This window comes from Eleutherodactylus coqui, chromosome 1 (genome assembly GCF_035609145.1).
Source record: "Eleutherodactylus coqui strain aEleCoq1 chromosome 1, aEleCoq1.hap1, whole genome shotgun sequence".
Classification (NCBI taxonomy): domain Eukaryota; kingdom Metazoa; phylum Chordata; class Amphibia; order Anura; family Eleutherodactylidae; genus Eleutherodactylus; species Eleutherodactylus coqui.
Window position 1 is genome coordinate 290,172,642 of NC_089837.1, and position 16,923 is coordinate 290,189,564.

At 46.8% G+C, this 16,923-nt stretch overlaps 1 protein-coding gene across 1 annotated transcript in view; it reads left to right on the forward strand.

The window, feature by feature from the left end:
* Positions 1-8,168: 8,168 nt before the first annotated feature.
* Positions 8,169-16,923, forward strand: part of SLC9A1 (solute carrier family 9 member A1) — a 53,046-nt gene continuing 44,291 nt past the window's right edge. Inside the window, exon 1 of the mRNA XM_066572865.1 lies at positions 8,169-8,827. Coding sequence (XP_066428962.1) covers positions 8,509-8,827 — 319 coding nt within the window. The 5' untranslated portion in view covers positions 8,169-8,508. The remainder of the gene's footprint in view (positions 8,828-16,923) is intronic.

The following is a 16,923-nucleotide window of genomic DNA, read 5'->3' on the forward strand; positions in this document are numbered from 1 at the left end:
ATCCACACGCTGGGAAAAAAAGACACCTGCAGATATGATAGTCTATGGGCATATTGAACAGCGGTTCATCCGCGCAGGTGACCCACGGGTATTCCGCAATTTATTTATGCCCGTGGACATGAGGCCTAATAGATTTGCTTTCTCCTTATCACCCTCTACAATTTTTCTTATTTATTAAAAGGGCCAACACTTTTAATATAAAAATGGTCACTGCTTTCAGGACCATTTAAACTTATTGGTGCTCTATTCAAGGCTGGCCTGGGATTAAAAAGCTGTCCTGGCACACAAACCCCCCATCAGCCCACATTCAGTATCAACCGTTATATTGAGTTTCCTCATCCGTAGCCCTGACCTCTAACACTCCAAAGGAGCCATGGCCTTTTACACAAAATGCTTTACACCACAGACACCATTTCCACTGAGGTCTCTCCACAAGAAACAGTTAGAATACATGGCCCAAATTTACAGTGCAGCTCCCTCCATCAGGTGCCTTACTGCACTATTATATGTGTTATACACATCAAATTATATCATCATAAATTACACAATATTGTTTTATAACAATATAGCAACCAACTCAGCAAGGCCTTGCACTATGCACAGGCAGCCGGCTGCACATGACTGGGGCGGATTCTGGATGTGGGATCCCACAGCGGAATCCGGCCCTGTGCCCGACCAATGACCCCACATGGCTGTCTTCTTTATCTGTTCTGCGGATGGTCCGGACGACTCGCCATCGGACATGCGCAGTGCAGATTATCCCGCACCGTCGCTAGGCGATGACGCGGAATCTGCAACCTGTCTGCAATGTTCCATTGACTGCAATGGAAGCCCTACAGTAGAGCATGCTGCGATTTTTCCTCCGCAAGCGGAAAATCGTACTTAATTTAGACTCATGTGCAGGAAAAAGTGCCTTTCCATAGCATGCAATGGATGGTATTTGCTGCGGAACCCAAATTCTGCAATGCAAATATACCCATGTGCAGGCGGCCTATGGCGCCAGAGGTGTGACTAGCCATTCTGCTGCCTAGGGCAAATGGCAAAATAGTATCTCCCCCCCCCCAAAAAAAAATAGAACACTGTGATACTAGTAGAAGAATTGCACTACTTAACCCCTTAGTAATGAAGCCTGTTTGCACCTTAGTGATGGAGCCAAATTTTGGAAATCTGACACGTGTCACTTTAACATAGAATAAATCCGTAAAGGTTTTGCATATCCAAGTGATTCTGATATTGTTTTTTCGTCGCATATTGTGCTTCATTTATTTCATATATTTATTAAAAGCGCCGAAATTGGGAACATTTTGGAAGAAAATGTTATTTTTTCACATTTTCCACTGTAATATCTCAAATATGTACAAATACTGTACAAATTTTTGCTAAGATATCTATTTCCATCTGTTTACTTTATTCTGGATGCTCATTTGAAAAACTTTGCTTTTTTTAAACTATTTAGGTGACGTACAAATTTAACATTACTTATCAACATTTGTGAGGAACAAATTCTCCTCCAAAATGTTCCTACTCTGAGCTAAGATTCCAGAGGCTCATAGGTGTCAGAATGATATATACCCCTACAAATGACCCCATTTTAAAAACAACACCCCATAATATATTCACTGAGGGGTGTCAGGAGTATTTTGACCCCATAGTTTCTTTTCAGGAGTTAATGCAATTTAGAGGAAAAATAATAAAATTTCATGTTTTTGCAAATATGTCATTTTAAAGACAGTTTTTTTTTCTGTATTGCACAAGAAAATGAGGATTTGCACCTCAAAATGTATACCCTTGTTTGTCCTGTGTTTAGAAACATATCCGTTGTGGCCCTAATCTTATGTCAGTATGCACAACGGGGCCCAAACCGAAAGGAGCAGCCAATGGCTTTCAGAACAGGCATATTGCTTGAAGGTGTTTCAGCTCCCATTGGACACTTGTAGAGCCCTTGAGCAGCCAAAACAACAGAGAGCACACACAAATGACCCCATTTTGAAAATTAGACCCGTTAACAAATTCATCTAGGGGTGTACTGTGTATTTTGACTCCACAGTTTTTGAATGAATCTAAGCAAAGCAGGAGGAAAAAATTACGATTTTCATTTTTTTAGCAGTTGTATCATTTTTAAAACATTTTTTTTGTACAACGCAGATATCAATGAAGGCTTTCACCCCAAAATGGATACCCCTGTTTGTCCTGTGTTCAGAAACATAAGCATTGTGGCCCTAATCTTATGTCTTAATGCACAATGGGGCCCAAACTGAGCATCAAACTTTAATTGTCTTTTAACTTTTACGTGATCATCATTATTCATTGGATAATGGTGATCACGTGACTGGAGACCGCTCGCTGCAGCCCTTGGTCACTGCTCCATGCTTTCAGCTACCTTTAGTAGCCAGGAGCAAGGAGATTTAAAATTTCCCGGGCCCTCCCCAGCTTCTGTGCTTGCATCCGCCACTATGATGACAGGCACATGAATTGAAGCTGGGGAAAGGTCCGCGGATAAGGATCCCATCAGGCAACATTGCCGGAGGCCTTAAATAAGTAATTTTCTTTCATGGATTGGATCTGTGTTGGGAGGTGAAACTTTAACTTTTTTTAACTTTTACATGATCACCGTTATCCATTGGATAATAGTGATCACGTGAGCACGGACCGCGTACTGTGGCCTTCCGTGAATTCTCCAGCCTCTCAGCTACCTTTGGTAGCCAGGAGCAGGAAGATTTTAAATTACCCAAGCAATCCGCAGCTTTTGTGCATGCGTCCGCCATTTTTGCCTTAGGAATGTAATCTCATCTTCCCTCATGGATTTGAACCATGAGGGGAGATGGAACAAAGCTTTTAAAAAAAATTTCACACTTTTTCATGATCGCTGATATCCGTTGGATAACAGTGATCATGTGACCAAGAACCGCATACAGCGGTTCCTGGTGACAGCTCCCTGCTGTCAGCTACTCATACTACACATTTACATTTCCTGGGCCCCCCGGTCCTCTGCGCATGACGTAATGACGCCTGGCATGCATGCACAGATGCCAGCGTTAGGTCCTGGGGGACCAGAACGCCGCAGGACATCGCGGAGGACGGGGGTGAGTAATCTCAGCTCCTCTCACGGATCCGATCTGTGAGAGGAGCTGTAACTTTTCTTTAAATTTACAGTGACTTTAATGCGATCGTGGCCCCCATGACAGCTCTAGGTTGTCAGCTCCATATGAATCCATAGGTGCTTGTTAAACCATGGCTGCAACATACACAAAGAACCTTGCATTATTTAATGTGGCTAGTGTATTTATTATAGGTATGTATATTTCCGCAAATGTATTTTGCTGTTGCCACTTTTTGGTTTCTGCTTCTATTGTATGTTGCAGCCATGGTTTAACGTGCACCTATAGATTTCTATTGGAAAGTGCTGACCTATTTTATTATTTTTTTGTACTGCTGACCTCATCGAGAGGTAGAGCCACCTCTCTTCACAGCGCTTCCCTAATTGGTGCTACCTGTGCCTTTACAGGGGCCGGGATCCCCAGTTGCGTGGGCCATTGAGACATCAGGCAGCACCTGGTTGGGCAGATTGCCAGTGCGGATCTATGTAGGTACTGGTGTTTCTGGACCTGGTGTATAGCAGCATAATTTTAATGATTTACAAAAAAAACATAGTCTTTATAGATATTGGTTGTGCTGGACTTCCTTTTCCTATTGTCCATTAAGAAATTATCTTGTAAACCAAAGTGTCTACAGAAGATAACAAAGGCATTACTTACCCTCTTAGCCCCTATGGAAGCAGTAAGAGTTGCTTCTGGATTTTGGCTGTATATACACATATTTAACTCTTTCCAATCCAATTTGTTTCCTGGTTTTCCTAGGGGGCTTACTCTTTTTCTGCTCTTATACAACAGCGCTATCTGCTGGCTAAAGTCAGTACTGCATGAGGCGACACGTTGGATAGGCTCCGACAGCAGAGAGGCTGGCAATATACAGTAAGAGAATCCGGACGGACGTCTTCCAACATCGGAGCTGTACAGCCTTAAATCATAATGTCTTCAGAGGTCAGACAGTGGATTGGAAAGGATTAATCCTTAGGCTGCCTGCAGACGGGCGAGTCGGAACCGGCGGCGAGGATTCTCGCGCCGCGGGACCCGACCCGAGTGCCTGCAGGGACCAGCGCGTACTCACCCGTGCCCCGCAGCTCCGGCTCTTTCATGTGCCGGCTGCCGGGCAGCCGACACATGCGCAGACTGGAGCCGGTGCCTGGTGAGTGACGTTTCGCCCCGCACAGAAATCGGACATGCCGCGGTTTGTTTGCCGCGCGAGATTTCACGCGGCCGTCTGCATAGGATTGTGTTTGTTAACGCAATTCTATGCAGGCTTGCAGCGGCGGAAATTCTGCAGGAAATCCCGCCGCGGAATTTCAGCCCCCCCGTGCAGGGGGCCTTAATGTTGTATATTGTGTATTTCCCTTGTGTCAGGGCTCGAAGCTACGGCCTCCTGTATTCTGGTTAGTGGCTCTCCCCAGTGAGCTATCCAGCTTCTCTGCATAACCTTGTACTTGCTCCTAGCTCCTGCTCCTGGTTCCAAACTGGCCCCTCCCTGTTCTTTGATAGCACTTCCTATAAAAGCCTGGCCTTCCACTGCCTCAGTGTGTGATTATTCTGCTCCCCAGCATTGATTGATCAAGCTGCACTTCTGCCTGCTTCTCTGCTATTGTGACAAGACCTCCTGATACCAACTTCTGGCTTTCCATCTGACTATGTTAACCGCCTCGTTCATTTGTACTGCAAACCGAGACCTCCTGTTGCTGACTCCTGGCTCGTCCCTGATTACCCTCCAGACCTGCGGCTATTACACCTGAGACTCCAACCCATTGCCTGAACCGCTACACATTGTGTCATATGTTTTTATATCTCATTCATGTACAATTGTTAAGTAGCCAGCTTTTTTTGGTAAAATTTTAATAAAAATTGAAGTAAAATTAATTATCAATTCATATTTTGACATTTTACCTTGGCTTCCAACTCTGGCCATACAGCACTTGGACTGTAGCTACATTATTGCTTTGATTAACCAGTGCTGTGCACATGAGCAGCACTGACCAGTCACTGCAGCATATAGTGTCTTAGACCACCGAAGCATACTATATGCACAGTATGCATCACGTAGTCAGAGAAGTGGTTGGGCCATCTATGTTTCTCCAGGCCTGGAGGGTCGCTCTAAGCATTGACACACTATGCACTGTTCTAATTCAAGTCTTTCTGCAGTTTCAGATAAGAGCGTGGCTGTTCTGTAAGGCAGGTCAACCTGTTTTTCTTCTTTTATTTGAGCAGCATGCTTGTCTGTTAAAGATTATATGCCACACATCTTTATTGCACGAGTTTAAACTTGGTGACCACTAATAATAGATTTATATGTTGCAATTTTATTACACCACTGATTAGCAGGGTAAGACAGGCCCATCGGGTACCAGAGGATTGTAGTTCTGTTTGAAGCCATACATTTTCTCTGAGAGAATATTTGAAGCTTCTTCCAAAGAATCACATTTGTCCTGGACAACCACACCACCTCCTTTGTTGGCTGCTCTTATTATGTCGTTGTTATTGGCCATTAGGGCCTGTCTTGCATCTCTCTATAGATTTCTCCTGGTGGAGGAGGGTGTTTTTAGGCTACAGAATTCCTCATTTTCCAATGAGAAAAGTATCTCAATATGCGAAGCCCTGTGTTGGATAAGACAGTAAAGACTACAACTGCCTTTAACTCATGAAAACCCACTTATTTATTGTAAAGTGTCAACATGCCAGGGGGCGGGGCTTATCACGACGTATGATTTTTACCCCCGTCGTTCTTAAAAGGACAAGGCTGTTTCAAAATAGACAAGGTGCAGATTTTGACTGCTTTTGGATGCGGAAATGCTGTGGAATTTGCCACAGTAATTTCCGCTGAGGACATTCTACAGCATTTCCACTTCGTGTAAACATATCCCAGCAGTGATATTGACTCCCCCCCAGAGCGGCCCCAGCAGTAAGGGTGACCCCCCAAAGAAGCCCCAGTGCTAATAGTGACCCACCCCTGAGCGGCTTTAGTGGTTATAGTGACCCCGCACAGTGGCCCCAGCGCTAATAGTGACACCGCACCGTGGCCACAGTCGTAATAGTGACATCCCACAGTGGCCCCAGTAGTAATAGTGACATCCAACATCAGCCCAATAGTAATAGTGACATCCCACAGCAGCCAGTAGTAATAGTGACATCCCACAGTAGCCCCCAGTAGTAATAGCGACATCCCATAGTGGCCCCTGTAGTAATAGCGCCCCCTCTGAGACCCAAAATCCCCCCCCCCCCCCCCACCTCCTCTGCTTGGTGCTGTTGCTGCCACTGATCCAAGGAGCACAATGTGACGTGCTGCCGGACACCTCCTCCCCTCCCCTGCTCTCGCGGAACCAAGTAGGAGACGTCAGAGGAGGGGGAAAGAGGATCCCGGCTGCACACTAACATTACAGTGTGCGCGGGGATCAGCGCCTCTAGCAGCGCTGCTGAGTGTATACCAGCAGGGGAGCTGCGGCCCCCCTGCCGGTATTTACTAATATGGTGAGCGGCCGACGGCGGCGAGTGCCAGCTGGGAAGGCTCTGAGTGCCGCCTCTGGCATGCGTGCCATAGGTTCGCCACCACTGGCCTAGGAGGTAGAGCTGAATGCATGTAGGATGGCTGGAGGTAAGACTGTAAGCTGCACACAAGGTCCAGGTACTCTGAGTATCGCCCACAATTATGGGCCCCTTGGTGTAGTAGAAGCCTTGTGGGGTCCTTGGGTAAGCCAATCAGAAATGCAGAAGCTATATCAGACTTGTTGTCGGCTCTAACTCTACTCAAACAGGTAGCCATCATCAAAGTCCAGGCTCACACCAAAGAGACCAATCTAGAGGTGACAGGAAACAGGAGGGTGGATAAAACTGCTACGGCTGTAGCTCTGTTATCTCTAACCAAGGTAATGGTGGCTGCTTCAGCACCCCCTAAAAAAATAGCTATACAGGCTATTTGGGGGAAAACTGGTGAAGAATGCAGAATACAAGTCCTGTTAGAGCCAGAAATGGTGTTACTCCTCACACACACGGCAGCTTCTTTTTCTCCACAATATATTCAATGGGTAACTGAATGACTGAACAGAAAGGTTTTTGTTTGGTTCTGCTTTTTTAATCCATTTAACGGATCTGGTTTGCAATGCGCATGCACCGAAGGGAAGGAAGGCAAAAGAAGACAAAGCAAACCATTAAAAACAGATGAAATCAAATTGATATATTAAATTCATTTTTTTGTGTTTTTTTTTTACAGAACTGAAACCCGGATGCTATAGTTTCCATTTGGTACTGTTCAATGCCGTTTTGCTATCAATTTAATAATAATAATAATAATCTTTATTTGTATAGCGCCAATTTATTCTGCAGCACTTTCAGGCATGGGATAAATGAAAACAATACAATTACAATGTGAGGTACATTCAATTTGAAACAAATGGGGTGGGGGTGGTACAGGAGGTACAGGGGGGAGCAAGGCATGGGGAACACAGGAAGTAGGAAATTTCAAGTGGAAATCAGTTATTAGAAAGCAAACGGGGTGGGGTGGTAAGGAGGCGCAGGGGTAGAGGTGGTGTGTGATAGGCAGAGTGGAAGGTGTGGGGAGCCATAGGGAGGGGCAAGGGGACTAGGTCAGGAGATTTGGTATGCTTCCCTGAAGAGGTGCGTTTTTAAGGCACATCTAAAATTTCGTGCAACGGAAATTGTCCGGATACCTTGGGGTAGAGCGTTCCAGAGGATGGGTACTGCTCTGGGGAAGTCCTGTAGGCGAGCATGTGAGGCTCGTATTACAGGGGTGTTTAGTCTGAGTGTGTTAGCCGATCGGAGTGAGCAGGCTGGGTGGTGTACTGACAGGAGGGAGGCGATGTATGGTGGCGCAGCGCCATGCAGAGCTTTGTGAGTGAGGTAGAGGAGTTTAAATTTAGTTCTGCAGTTTCTGCAATTTCATTTAAAAACAAAAATGGACAGCAAAATGTTACTGCGAACATGCCGAAACGTTATCAGAAGGGGCATACACAATGGAAGGAAATCCACCTCCACCAAGTGGAAGACTTTACTACAGGACCTCCAATCCAGCAGAGGGCGCTCAGTATCTCGTCTCTGCCCTGATGTCTCAGCGGAGGCGCCCACTCTTCAGGGGTTTCCTATCAGTGGGGATAGACTAGGAGCTGCCGGCGCTGGCAGAGTGGAGGTTGAGGGTACCAGGGGTGTCAGGCTGGGGAAGGGCATGGATCCCATAGGCAGCACTCGGTAGAGCCGCCTTGTCCTTATCTGCCGCGCACAGATGCATCTCCAGCACGCAGAGATAAGCACTTCCTAGTGCGGCTCATGCACTCCTGTGGTATCCTGGTGTGACATCCAGTGCAGGGAGCGCCCGAGCGGCAGCCGGATACCGCGCCGTGTGCCCAGTACTCACGATGTGCCCTCCCGCTGCCAGTGTGTGCCCGTCCTCTCTATGAGGCTGCTGCACTCTGTGCAGGTCACACTGAGCAGGAGGACAATGCCGGCGTTGGCCGTGTGCCGCGGGGCTGTCATTGTGCTCCTCGTCCTGGTCCTGGTACCCGATCTCCCCGCCAGCTCTCCGGAGAAGGAGCTGCATGTGGCTCCCGAGCATCATGGGATCACCGCGTGTCCGCCCGTGGCTACCACGACTCCGGAGGTACATGTCAACAAAACCCGCAAGTTGTTCCCGGTGCTGGATATGGACTACAAATCCATCAGGGTGCCCTTCGAAATCTCCTTGTGGATCCTGCTGGCCTGTCTGATGAAGCTGGGTGAGTGTCCACCGCTGCCGGCTCTCCTACTCTCTAGCGCCGGGTGCCGGGGCGCCGCTCCCTTCCTCTGTAGCGCCGGGTGCAGGTGCCGGGGCGCCGCTCCCCTCCTCTGTAGCGCCGGGCCGCTGACATCTCACCGTGTAGCAGGGTCGGGCAGTGTTCACACTAGCGGTTCTTCATCTGAGCCACTTTTGTTTAAAAAAGAAATCAGGAAATGGAAGTGAGAAGGAAAAGCCCCGTAAGGCTTCCATGTACATCCCTTCAGCAGCGAAGGTGATGGTGCATCTTCAATGAATGTGGCTCAGTAGTTGGCACTGCTGCCTTGCTGTGCTGGAGCTTCAAGTCTGATCAATGGTGATGGTTGATGATGTCCTTGATGAGATTTGAACCTAAGACCCCCAACACTGCAAGGCAACAGAGCTAACCACTGAGCCACACTCATCAAGGGGCAGCACCACCACCACCATGCACTAAGTGGAGAAGACTGGAAAAGAATGGATTGTCTTTGTTTCATCCGCTTCAATTCATTTCTATGGGCTTGAAAATGGAAACCTTGGCTTTCCCTCTTGCTGTTCCTATGACGGATCAGCAAAACGCTACTTTGAAAAGGCTGTTTTTACAAGTTTCTTGTGAGTTCTGCCCAATTACAAAACGGACCGAACTTTCACATGAAAAGAACTCGTTATTTTCAATTGGTTAATATACCTAAGTTATTTTTAACCCCTTAAGGACCACCCATTTGTCGGCGACCGTTATGGGGCTTTAGTGTCCTCTTTTGATCAGGGGTGTAACTACAGGGGATGCAGTTGCACCCAGACCCAAGACCCTTGGGAAGCCCATAAGGGCTTTCTTTCCCATATAGGGAGCCCAGTACTATGAGTAAAGCATCATAGTTGGGGCCCTGTTACAGGTTTTACATTGGGGCCCAGAAGCTTCAAGTTACGCCTCTGTTTTTGATGGCACTACATCAGAAGCCTGGCTTGGGTCTCCTGTGCCAGTCAGATGAGAGCCTGGCAATTGCTCGTAACAGCGGGGGACTGAAGAAACCATGGATCTCGGCTGTTTAACTTTTTACATGCTGTGGTCCGTGCAACCGTAGCATGTAAAACGCTGATAGAGGGAGGGGGCTCCCTCTCACCCATCCAGCATATTAAAAAAAAAATGCAACATGTCCTATTTTTAGGTGATTCTTATTTAAGGAATTGCCCATTATTTCCTAATTTTTCAAAAAAAATAATACATTGGATTTTTACACCACCAGACCTACATGCAAGTGTGATGCATTCTATTTTAAGTATTTAAACTGTATGCAATTTTCTTTCTTTTTCTTTTTTTTTAATGCGTGAAAAATGCGTGTACGTTGATGCGAATGAAGTGCCTAACTCCTCATACATGCAAGAAAATCAAATAAAGAAAAGTGTAGTGTAGGTCAGACTTTCACTCACACACTCCCATGTAAATATGGCCTAAATGCTGTAGCGATCCTTTATAACAACACCCCACTGCAGATGTGGTGGCCTCATCTGTGACATTTTACACCCCCGCTCCGAGAGTAGGATCGCTGCGCTGAATTCTAGAAGAAATACTCTAGGGTTAAGTTCGGTACCGCACTACTTGCTTGCAGTGTACTATTGTGGTGGATTTTCCCCATTCAACCCTGTCTTAACTGATGAAGACCTCATATAACTGCCTGTATTTAAAGTGCCTCTGTCTTGTGACCTGGAGAAGTTGAACTTGTCTTCACAGCTGCATAGGAGGTTTACAATTTGAAGCATCTGTTTCAGTAAAAATCATACAAAATACGCCAAACTGAGTTAGTGGGTTCCATCGGGTGCCAGATCCGGCAGTTTTGCATAGCAAGTTATCTATACATAAAACAGAATCAGTCAAGGATTCTTGGCTTGTGAAGTTTCCAAATGTCACACCTCAGAGTTGTCAAATATCAACAAATGTTTGAATGTTACTGTCCTCGCCCCGTGACAGTAAACATGATGACAATTGTGTATTTGCATATAGGGAGAGGCTAGAAGGTTGCTGTCCAGCACACATTTTTTTTCCTTAAATCCGCTTTCTCTGCAGCACAGCATCATTTAAGAGCATTGAAACATAACTCTTTGTAATGAGTCTGTTGTTTAAAGATGATCTGCCCTCTTTGTCACTGATGGCCTACTCTCTGGATAGGCCATCAGTAGTTCATGGACGGTTGTCTGCCGAAGGGACCGTCAGCCATCAGCTGATCATCCAGCCCGCTGTCATCAGCGGTGAGCAAGGAAATGTGGGCAACAGCTTCACTTCAATGAAATCGGTGGGAGCGCCATGCTGCTCTGCCTCCTGCTTCTCTCCTGGTCAGGTCTTCACATCCAGTCCTGCCTAGGAGAGGAGAAGGAAGTGGAGCAGTAGTGCGGCGCTCCCATTGATTTCAATGGGAGTGAAACCAGTGGCTGCATTTCCTCCCCTGTCCACTGATGACATCCGGCCCACAGCAGTAAACAGCAATCAGCTGATGGGACTTGAGCAGCGGATTCCTGTCCACCTACTATCACCTATGCTGCATAGGTCATCAGTGGGAAAAGAGGGCAGACAAACCCCTTTAATGCAGCATGAAACGCGGGACGGGGTTCCTTTAAAGGGGTTGTCTGAGTTATTTTGTTGATGAGTTCCTCATCCTTCCCAAATTAACTTTTCAATGAACACACCGTGCCTCTGATGCAGTGTTTGGCCGGGTTGTCAGGGCATCATGTGACATCATGTAATTGCTCTTGTCCAGTGAAGTACCGTAAACAGGCATTGCAGTCTCAGCCCATGTACATGGGACATCACCGCTGACATCTCTCTTCAGGTTTTGCATCAGGGCGGCAAAGAAGCTGCTATGCGCACTCTGCGCCTGCGCCAATAGTTGGATATTCTGATAGGCTGTGAATCTTCTGTGTATCACATCCTGCTGGGGGTGCAGTGTGACTAAGGCCACTCTCACACTCGCGTTCAATTACACGCTGCTCAGTACCGCAGCATTTTACCATCATTTCAAGTTGCATTCTTGAATGCAGGTCACGGCATTTGACAGCACTTTTTAACGCACCCCATCATTGCGATGAGCAGCATTAGAAAACACAGAAAAATAAATCGGCACTCAAAAATCACGGCGTTACAAATGTCACGTTCGAGCGCAGGTCTGATAAGCCCCATTAAAATCAATGGGAGCGGTACATCGTGGTTAGCGTGCCACTCAGGACGCTGTGCTAATCGTAAAAAGTGCATGTCAGAGCGGCCTGATGGCAAATTTGCAGTGGGAAAATTTACAAATGCCATACATCAAATCTAGAAATATGGGTATGTACATATGTAATTTTTTCTTTTCCTCCCCCCCCCCCCCCCCCCCCCCATCCTTCCCCGTTCGTGGGCATTTGAGCTTCGCTTTCCATAGTTATCCTATGGAAAGCATTCACTGCGTTACCCATGTGGGATTTATCGCCACGGGAAACGCAGTGAAAAATTTCCCATCAACAGGAGGCCTTACATTGTCCCTACATATTAGTCTTGTAGACTAAGGGTGCCTACAAAACTATCATCAAACTAAATAAGCTTATTCCTTGCTGTCACTGCAAACTGCAGCAGTGTGTTTGCCACACATGGCCTTGCTGCCGGACTGGCACGAGAACTTGTGCTTCTGGTATGGACAAAATGTGCACATTTCACATCTGTTTGCCTGTGCTTTAGAAGTACCTGTTACAACACTTTCAATTTTCAAAATATCTTTGATACTTGCTGTAATATCCCTCCTCAAAGTGACAGTATTGAAATATTCCCGCAACCACGGCTCAGTGAGAGTATCTGTGAGAGTGATGTTTAGTGATCTAGAGTAGAGATGAGCGAGCATACTCGTTAAGGCGATTTACTCGAGGGAGCTTTGCCTTTTTCGAGTACCTGCTGACTCGTCCCAGAAGATTCGCAGGGGTGAGCGGCGGGGGGGGGGGGGGGGGGGGGGGAGGTTGCGGGGGGGGGGGGGGGTTGCGGAGGTGATTGGGAGCAAGAGAGAGATCTCTCTCACTCTCCACCCCGCTCCCCTCCGCTGCCCCCCGCAGCCCCCTGAATCTCCAGGGACGAGCCAGCAGGTACTCGAAAAAGGCAATGCGCTTTCGAGTAAATCGCCTTAATGAGTATGCTCGCTCATCTCTAATCTAGAGTTAAACGTGGAATAACAACTTGTCAGCTGTTAGTTGGCTCTGTATTTTATTTCACTGGTTTTAAACTGTTGTCACCAATTAAAAAGGACTGATGTCACTTATAAGGAATCTGTGGGGGGGTTATCAACAAATGGATCTATTGCATCTGGAAAAACAAATCCATAGCTGCAATCTTTTCTTTGATTTCTGTTGTGTATTATGTAACAGCCGAGAGAGAGCGCGGGGGTACTGTTGTATCTTGTCTCAACCGTGCAGAATGGGTGGAGACAAGGTTGACGCTCACAATTTGATTAGCTACAGCTGGTGATGGACGCTACTCCGGACCCTGTGCTCAGCTAAGCAGCGTTGGCACCTTGTTCTGCTTAGCTGCTGCTGGGTGATGATGAAAGGTGCTTCTGCTCACCCTGCTGGGCTGTCAACCGCTGGTGGCGACTTGCTGTGCTGCTGAAAACAGGCAGTACTACAGGAAGGTGCTCAGGTACAGTGGGTCGGCGCTTTGTACCGCTCTGCTGCCAAGTCGGCCAGAAAGCCTCTGAGGCCGCCGATGCCTTGCCACACTGTGCCTCTTTGTCCTTTATCCTTTTGAAAGCCGCTGTATTGAACCGCACACTGCCACTGCTCCCACGTACTGCCCGCTCTTCTGCGGCCCCCTTGCACGACTGCCTATTCCTGCCCGTCTTCGCTGCGGAGCACCAGCGCCTCGTACTGAAGGTGCTGCTCCTGTCCCATGCCCTCCACAGTGATGATGGGGTTTCCTGCAGAACACAGCCCCATCAGCAGCTGCAGCCAATCAAATTGTGGGCGTTTTTGTCTCCACCCATTCTTCATAGTGAGACTAGATACATCAGACGGATTGCGGGTATGTTTCAAGTGGGAGATTTACTGTGGAATATCCGCAGAGGAACAATCTGCAGGAAATCATCACCAAAGTCTAAGAGCTCCCTCACACAGGTGTTTTTGTATAGCGTTTTAGCGCTGCGTTTTCAGCCCTGTGCTAAACGCTGTACAAGGCTCCCATTCATCTCAATGGGGCTGCTCACACAGGGCTGCAAATGCAGTGTTTCCAACGCTGCGTTGTGAAAGTGTTGCATGTTCCATTCTTCGCCATTTTCAGCTGTGTGTCTCCCATTGAAATGAATGGCCTGCGATTGCAGCACTGCTGATAACGCGGTACAACTTTGTGCTGCGTTTTTATAGCGTTAAACACAGGTTGCTATGCCAGTTGGCTCAGTTCTGGCATTTCCAGCTACCTTGCTGTCAAAACGCATGCCAACGCTGCTGATAACGCAGTTAATGCAGTGTTTTTGCAAACGCCTATGTGAGGGAGGCCTAATGCTATTTTCATATAGCCAAGAAAATCGCACAAGATTTGTCCGTTGCGAGACATACAAATCTTGAACGAATATGAACCCCCATTCTGTTGAATGGGCTCACACACGAGTGCTTCATTAGAACGCGTCGCCTTCAATGGGGCTGGCACGTGAGTGCAAAGTGAGGTTTACCCATTGAAAAACAATGGGAATCGCTGCACGATCCTTCGCTACGGCTAAAAGCCGTGCGGAGGACCGCTACTTCCTTTAAGTGCTGCGAGGCGAATTAAACACAAAAACGCCTCTTATCCCCTGGGACATCGCACTCGCCAATGTGAAATTAGCCTATGTCTATATTTACCACATCATGTGGTTTCTTATGTGGACCTGCAGCAGATTTCACCCCTTCAGTTCAGTTGAAGGGGCGAACACTCCTGAAGAAATTCTGAAGCAAATCCATCATGTGGAAACATGCCCTGAAAGGGGGGAAGAGAGCACGAGGGGTGAGGAATCCGAGTATGTTCACTCAATGAAGTCGGATGCAGAATTTTCCGTGTAGATTCCACTTTAACAGACAAGTGGGTATTTTTTATTTTATAAGCTCGCAACATGCAATGCACAAATCCTGCTAATTTTCTTGGTAGAATTCTTGAGCAGGTCATAAGGGAAGGTATGCGGTCCATCATTCATAGTGTCAGTGCAACAACAATGCTAATAGCTGTAGTACTTGTTTTGCTTTCAGAGGTTGCTGTTGACTTGGATGGAACATGGGTATTTGCATTTTTCCATTGATAGCTGTGGGAAATTTGAGGCAGTAACACATTCCCAGCAGAGATCATGTAGCCCTATGAGGATAGTGCTGGAGATGTCTTTTATAATATAATAGTACAGACTATGAAAGGGTGTAGAAGCGGCAGCTCCAAGAATGCTACCAGAAAATCATTTTGCTCCTGAAATTTAAATGGTCATTCAGCTTTCAACAAGTTTTGTATAATCAATAGTACAGGCAAATATAAAAACCTTTATCTTATCAGAGAAGAATGCTTCTTTCTCCACTTATCAGTCTTTTGGGTTTGTTTGTTGTTGTTTTTTTAAACCTACAAACTTTCACTCGGTCTGAAAACCTTCTAAAATCCATGTTTGTAGATGAGAGAGACTAAAAACTGACAGGTCAAATTGCATGCTGCCCATAGAAGTCTATGGACAGTGGGAGGCGAATGAAGGAGAAGCAGGGAGATGCACACAGATGCTGCTGCAGCTAAGGCTGGTTTCACATCTGTGTTGGGACCTTCGCCAGAGGATCCGTCGTGGATCTGTCTGAAAATACTGGAAGAAAGTGCGTCTGCCCAGAACTGTTCGTTTCAGTCGAAAGATGCAACCATTTGGCCATGGGGATTCCTCTTTCCTGCTCCCCAAACTGAATAAGAAAGCGGAATCCCCAGCGCAGATGTGAAAGCACCATGATTTCACAGCGGCTGGAATAGTACATAATACTGCTGTAAGTCCTCTATGTTGCTGTTACTTAGGATCCTGCTCTCCTGTATGTACAGTCTAGTCTCCTCCCACCAGCTCATGAAAGACTGAGAAGTGGACATTGCAGGGGGAGAAACAGAAAACTGCTATATACAATTCATATAATGGTCAGAGATATTGCTGCTCTTCTCACACAGCAGCTTATTCTAAAAGTCACCTGATTGTACAGGTACGCTTTCATGCAGAATAGAAGTACTGAAACAGAAATGTCATGACCCAGGGAGGCCAGAGTACCCTTCTGCTGCAGCCATACCATATCCGGTAAATAGCACCAAACAACTTCTTTTTGAATAAAGTGGCCACAGCAGCCAAAATTATAAACATACTAAAAAGCAAACATTTTATAACATACGAGGTGGAGTCATTGGAGCCAAAAAATCTGGTGCTGAACATCTCCCAACCAGGAAGACTGCCCCGCCTTACCAACAGGGCTCAGGGGCACCACAAGCCGTCCTTGGGTGGCTACCACTACTATGACTTACGGTTACTGCTTCATGCGCCCTCCTTATCACCTTCAGCCAGCTCCTCCTCCAACCCTCTCATCCACAACTCTCACAGTGCCCATGCCTCTTCATACGCAATCCACGTGCCCTGTGCCAGCGAATCCAGAATTGTCTGTTCTGCCGCACGACCACATTCCAAAGCTGCGGCGGACACAGCAAGCCTTCAGTCTCAGCTTCAGGCACCAAAGCACGAAAACGATCCCACTGAAAATGAGAGAGCATCTGCTATACCATTGTCCACCCTGTAACATGCACCGCCACCACCCACACATTTAAAGACAAGCAGTCCAGAACCAAATGCCACAGCAAATACACAACTAGCGGGGAACGAGGCGTAACCCTGTTAATTGCCTGCACCATCCCCAAGTTATCACAATGCAAACACACTTTACTTTACATTTTACAATAGACGGAGCTCTGTAAGGGCTTATTTTTTGCGAGATGAGCTGTAGTTTTTATTGGTACCATTTTCGGGTACGTACGGCTTTTTTTGATCACTTACATTGCGTTTTTAGGGAGGCAAAGCGCTAAAAATTAGCATTTTTGCCTCAGTTTTTTTAGTGTTT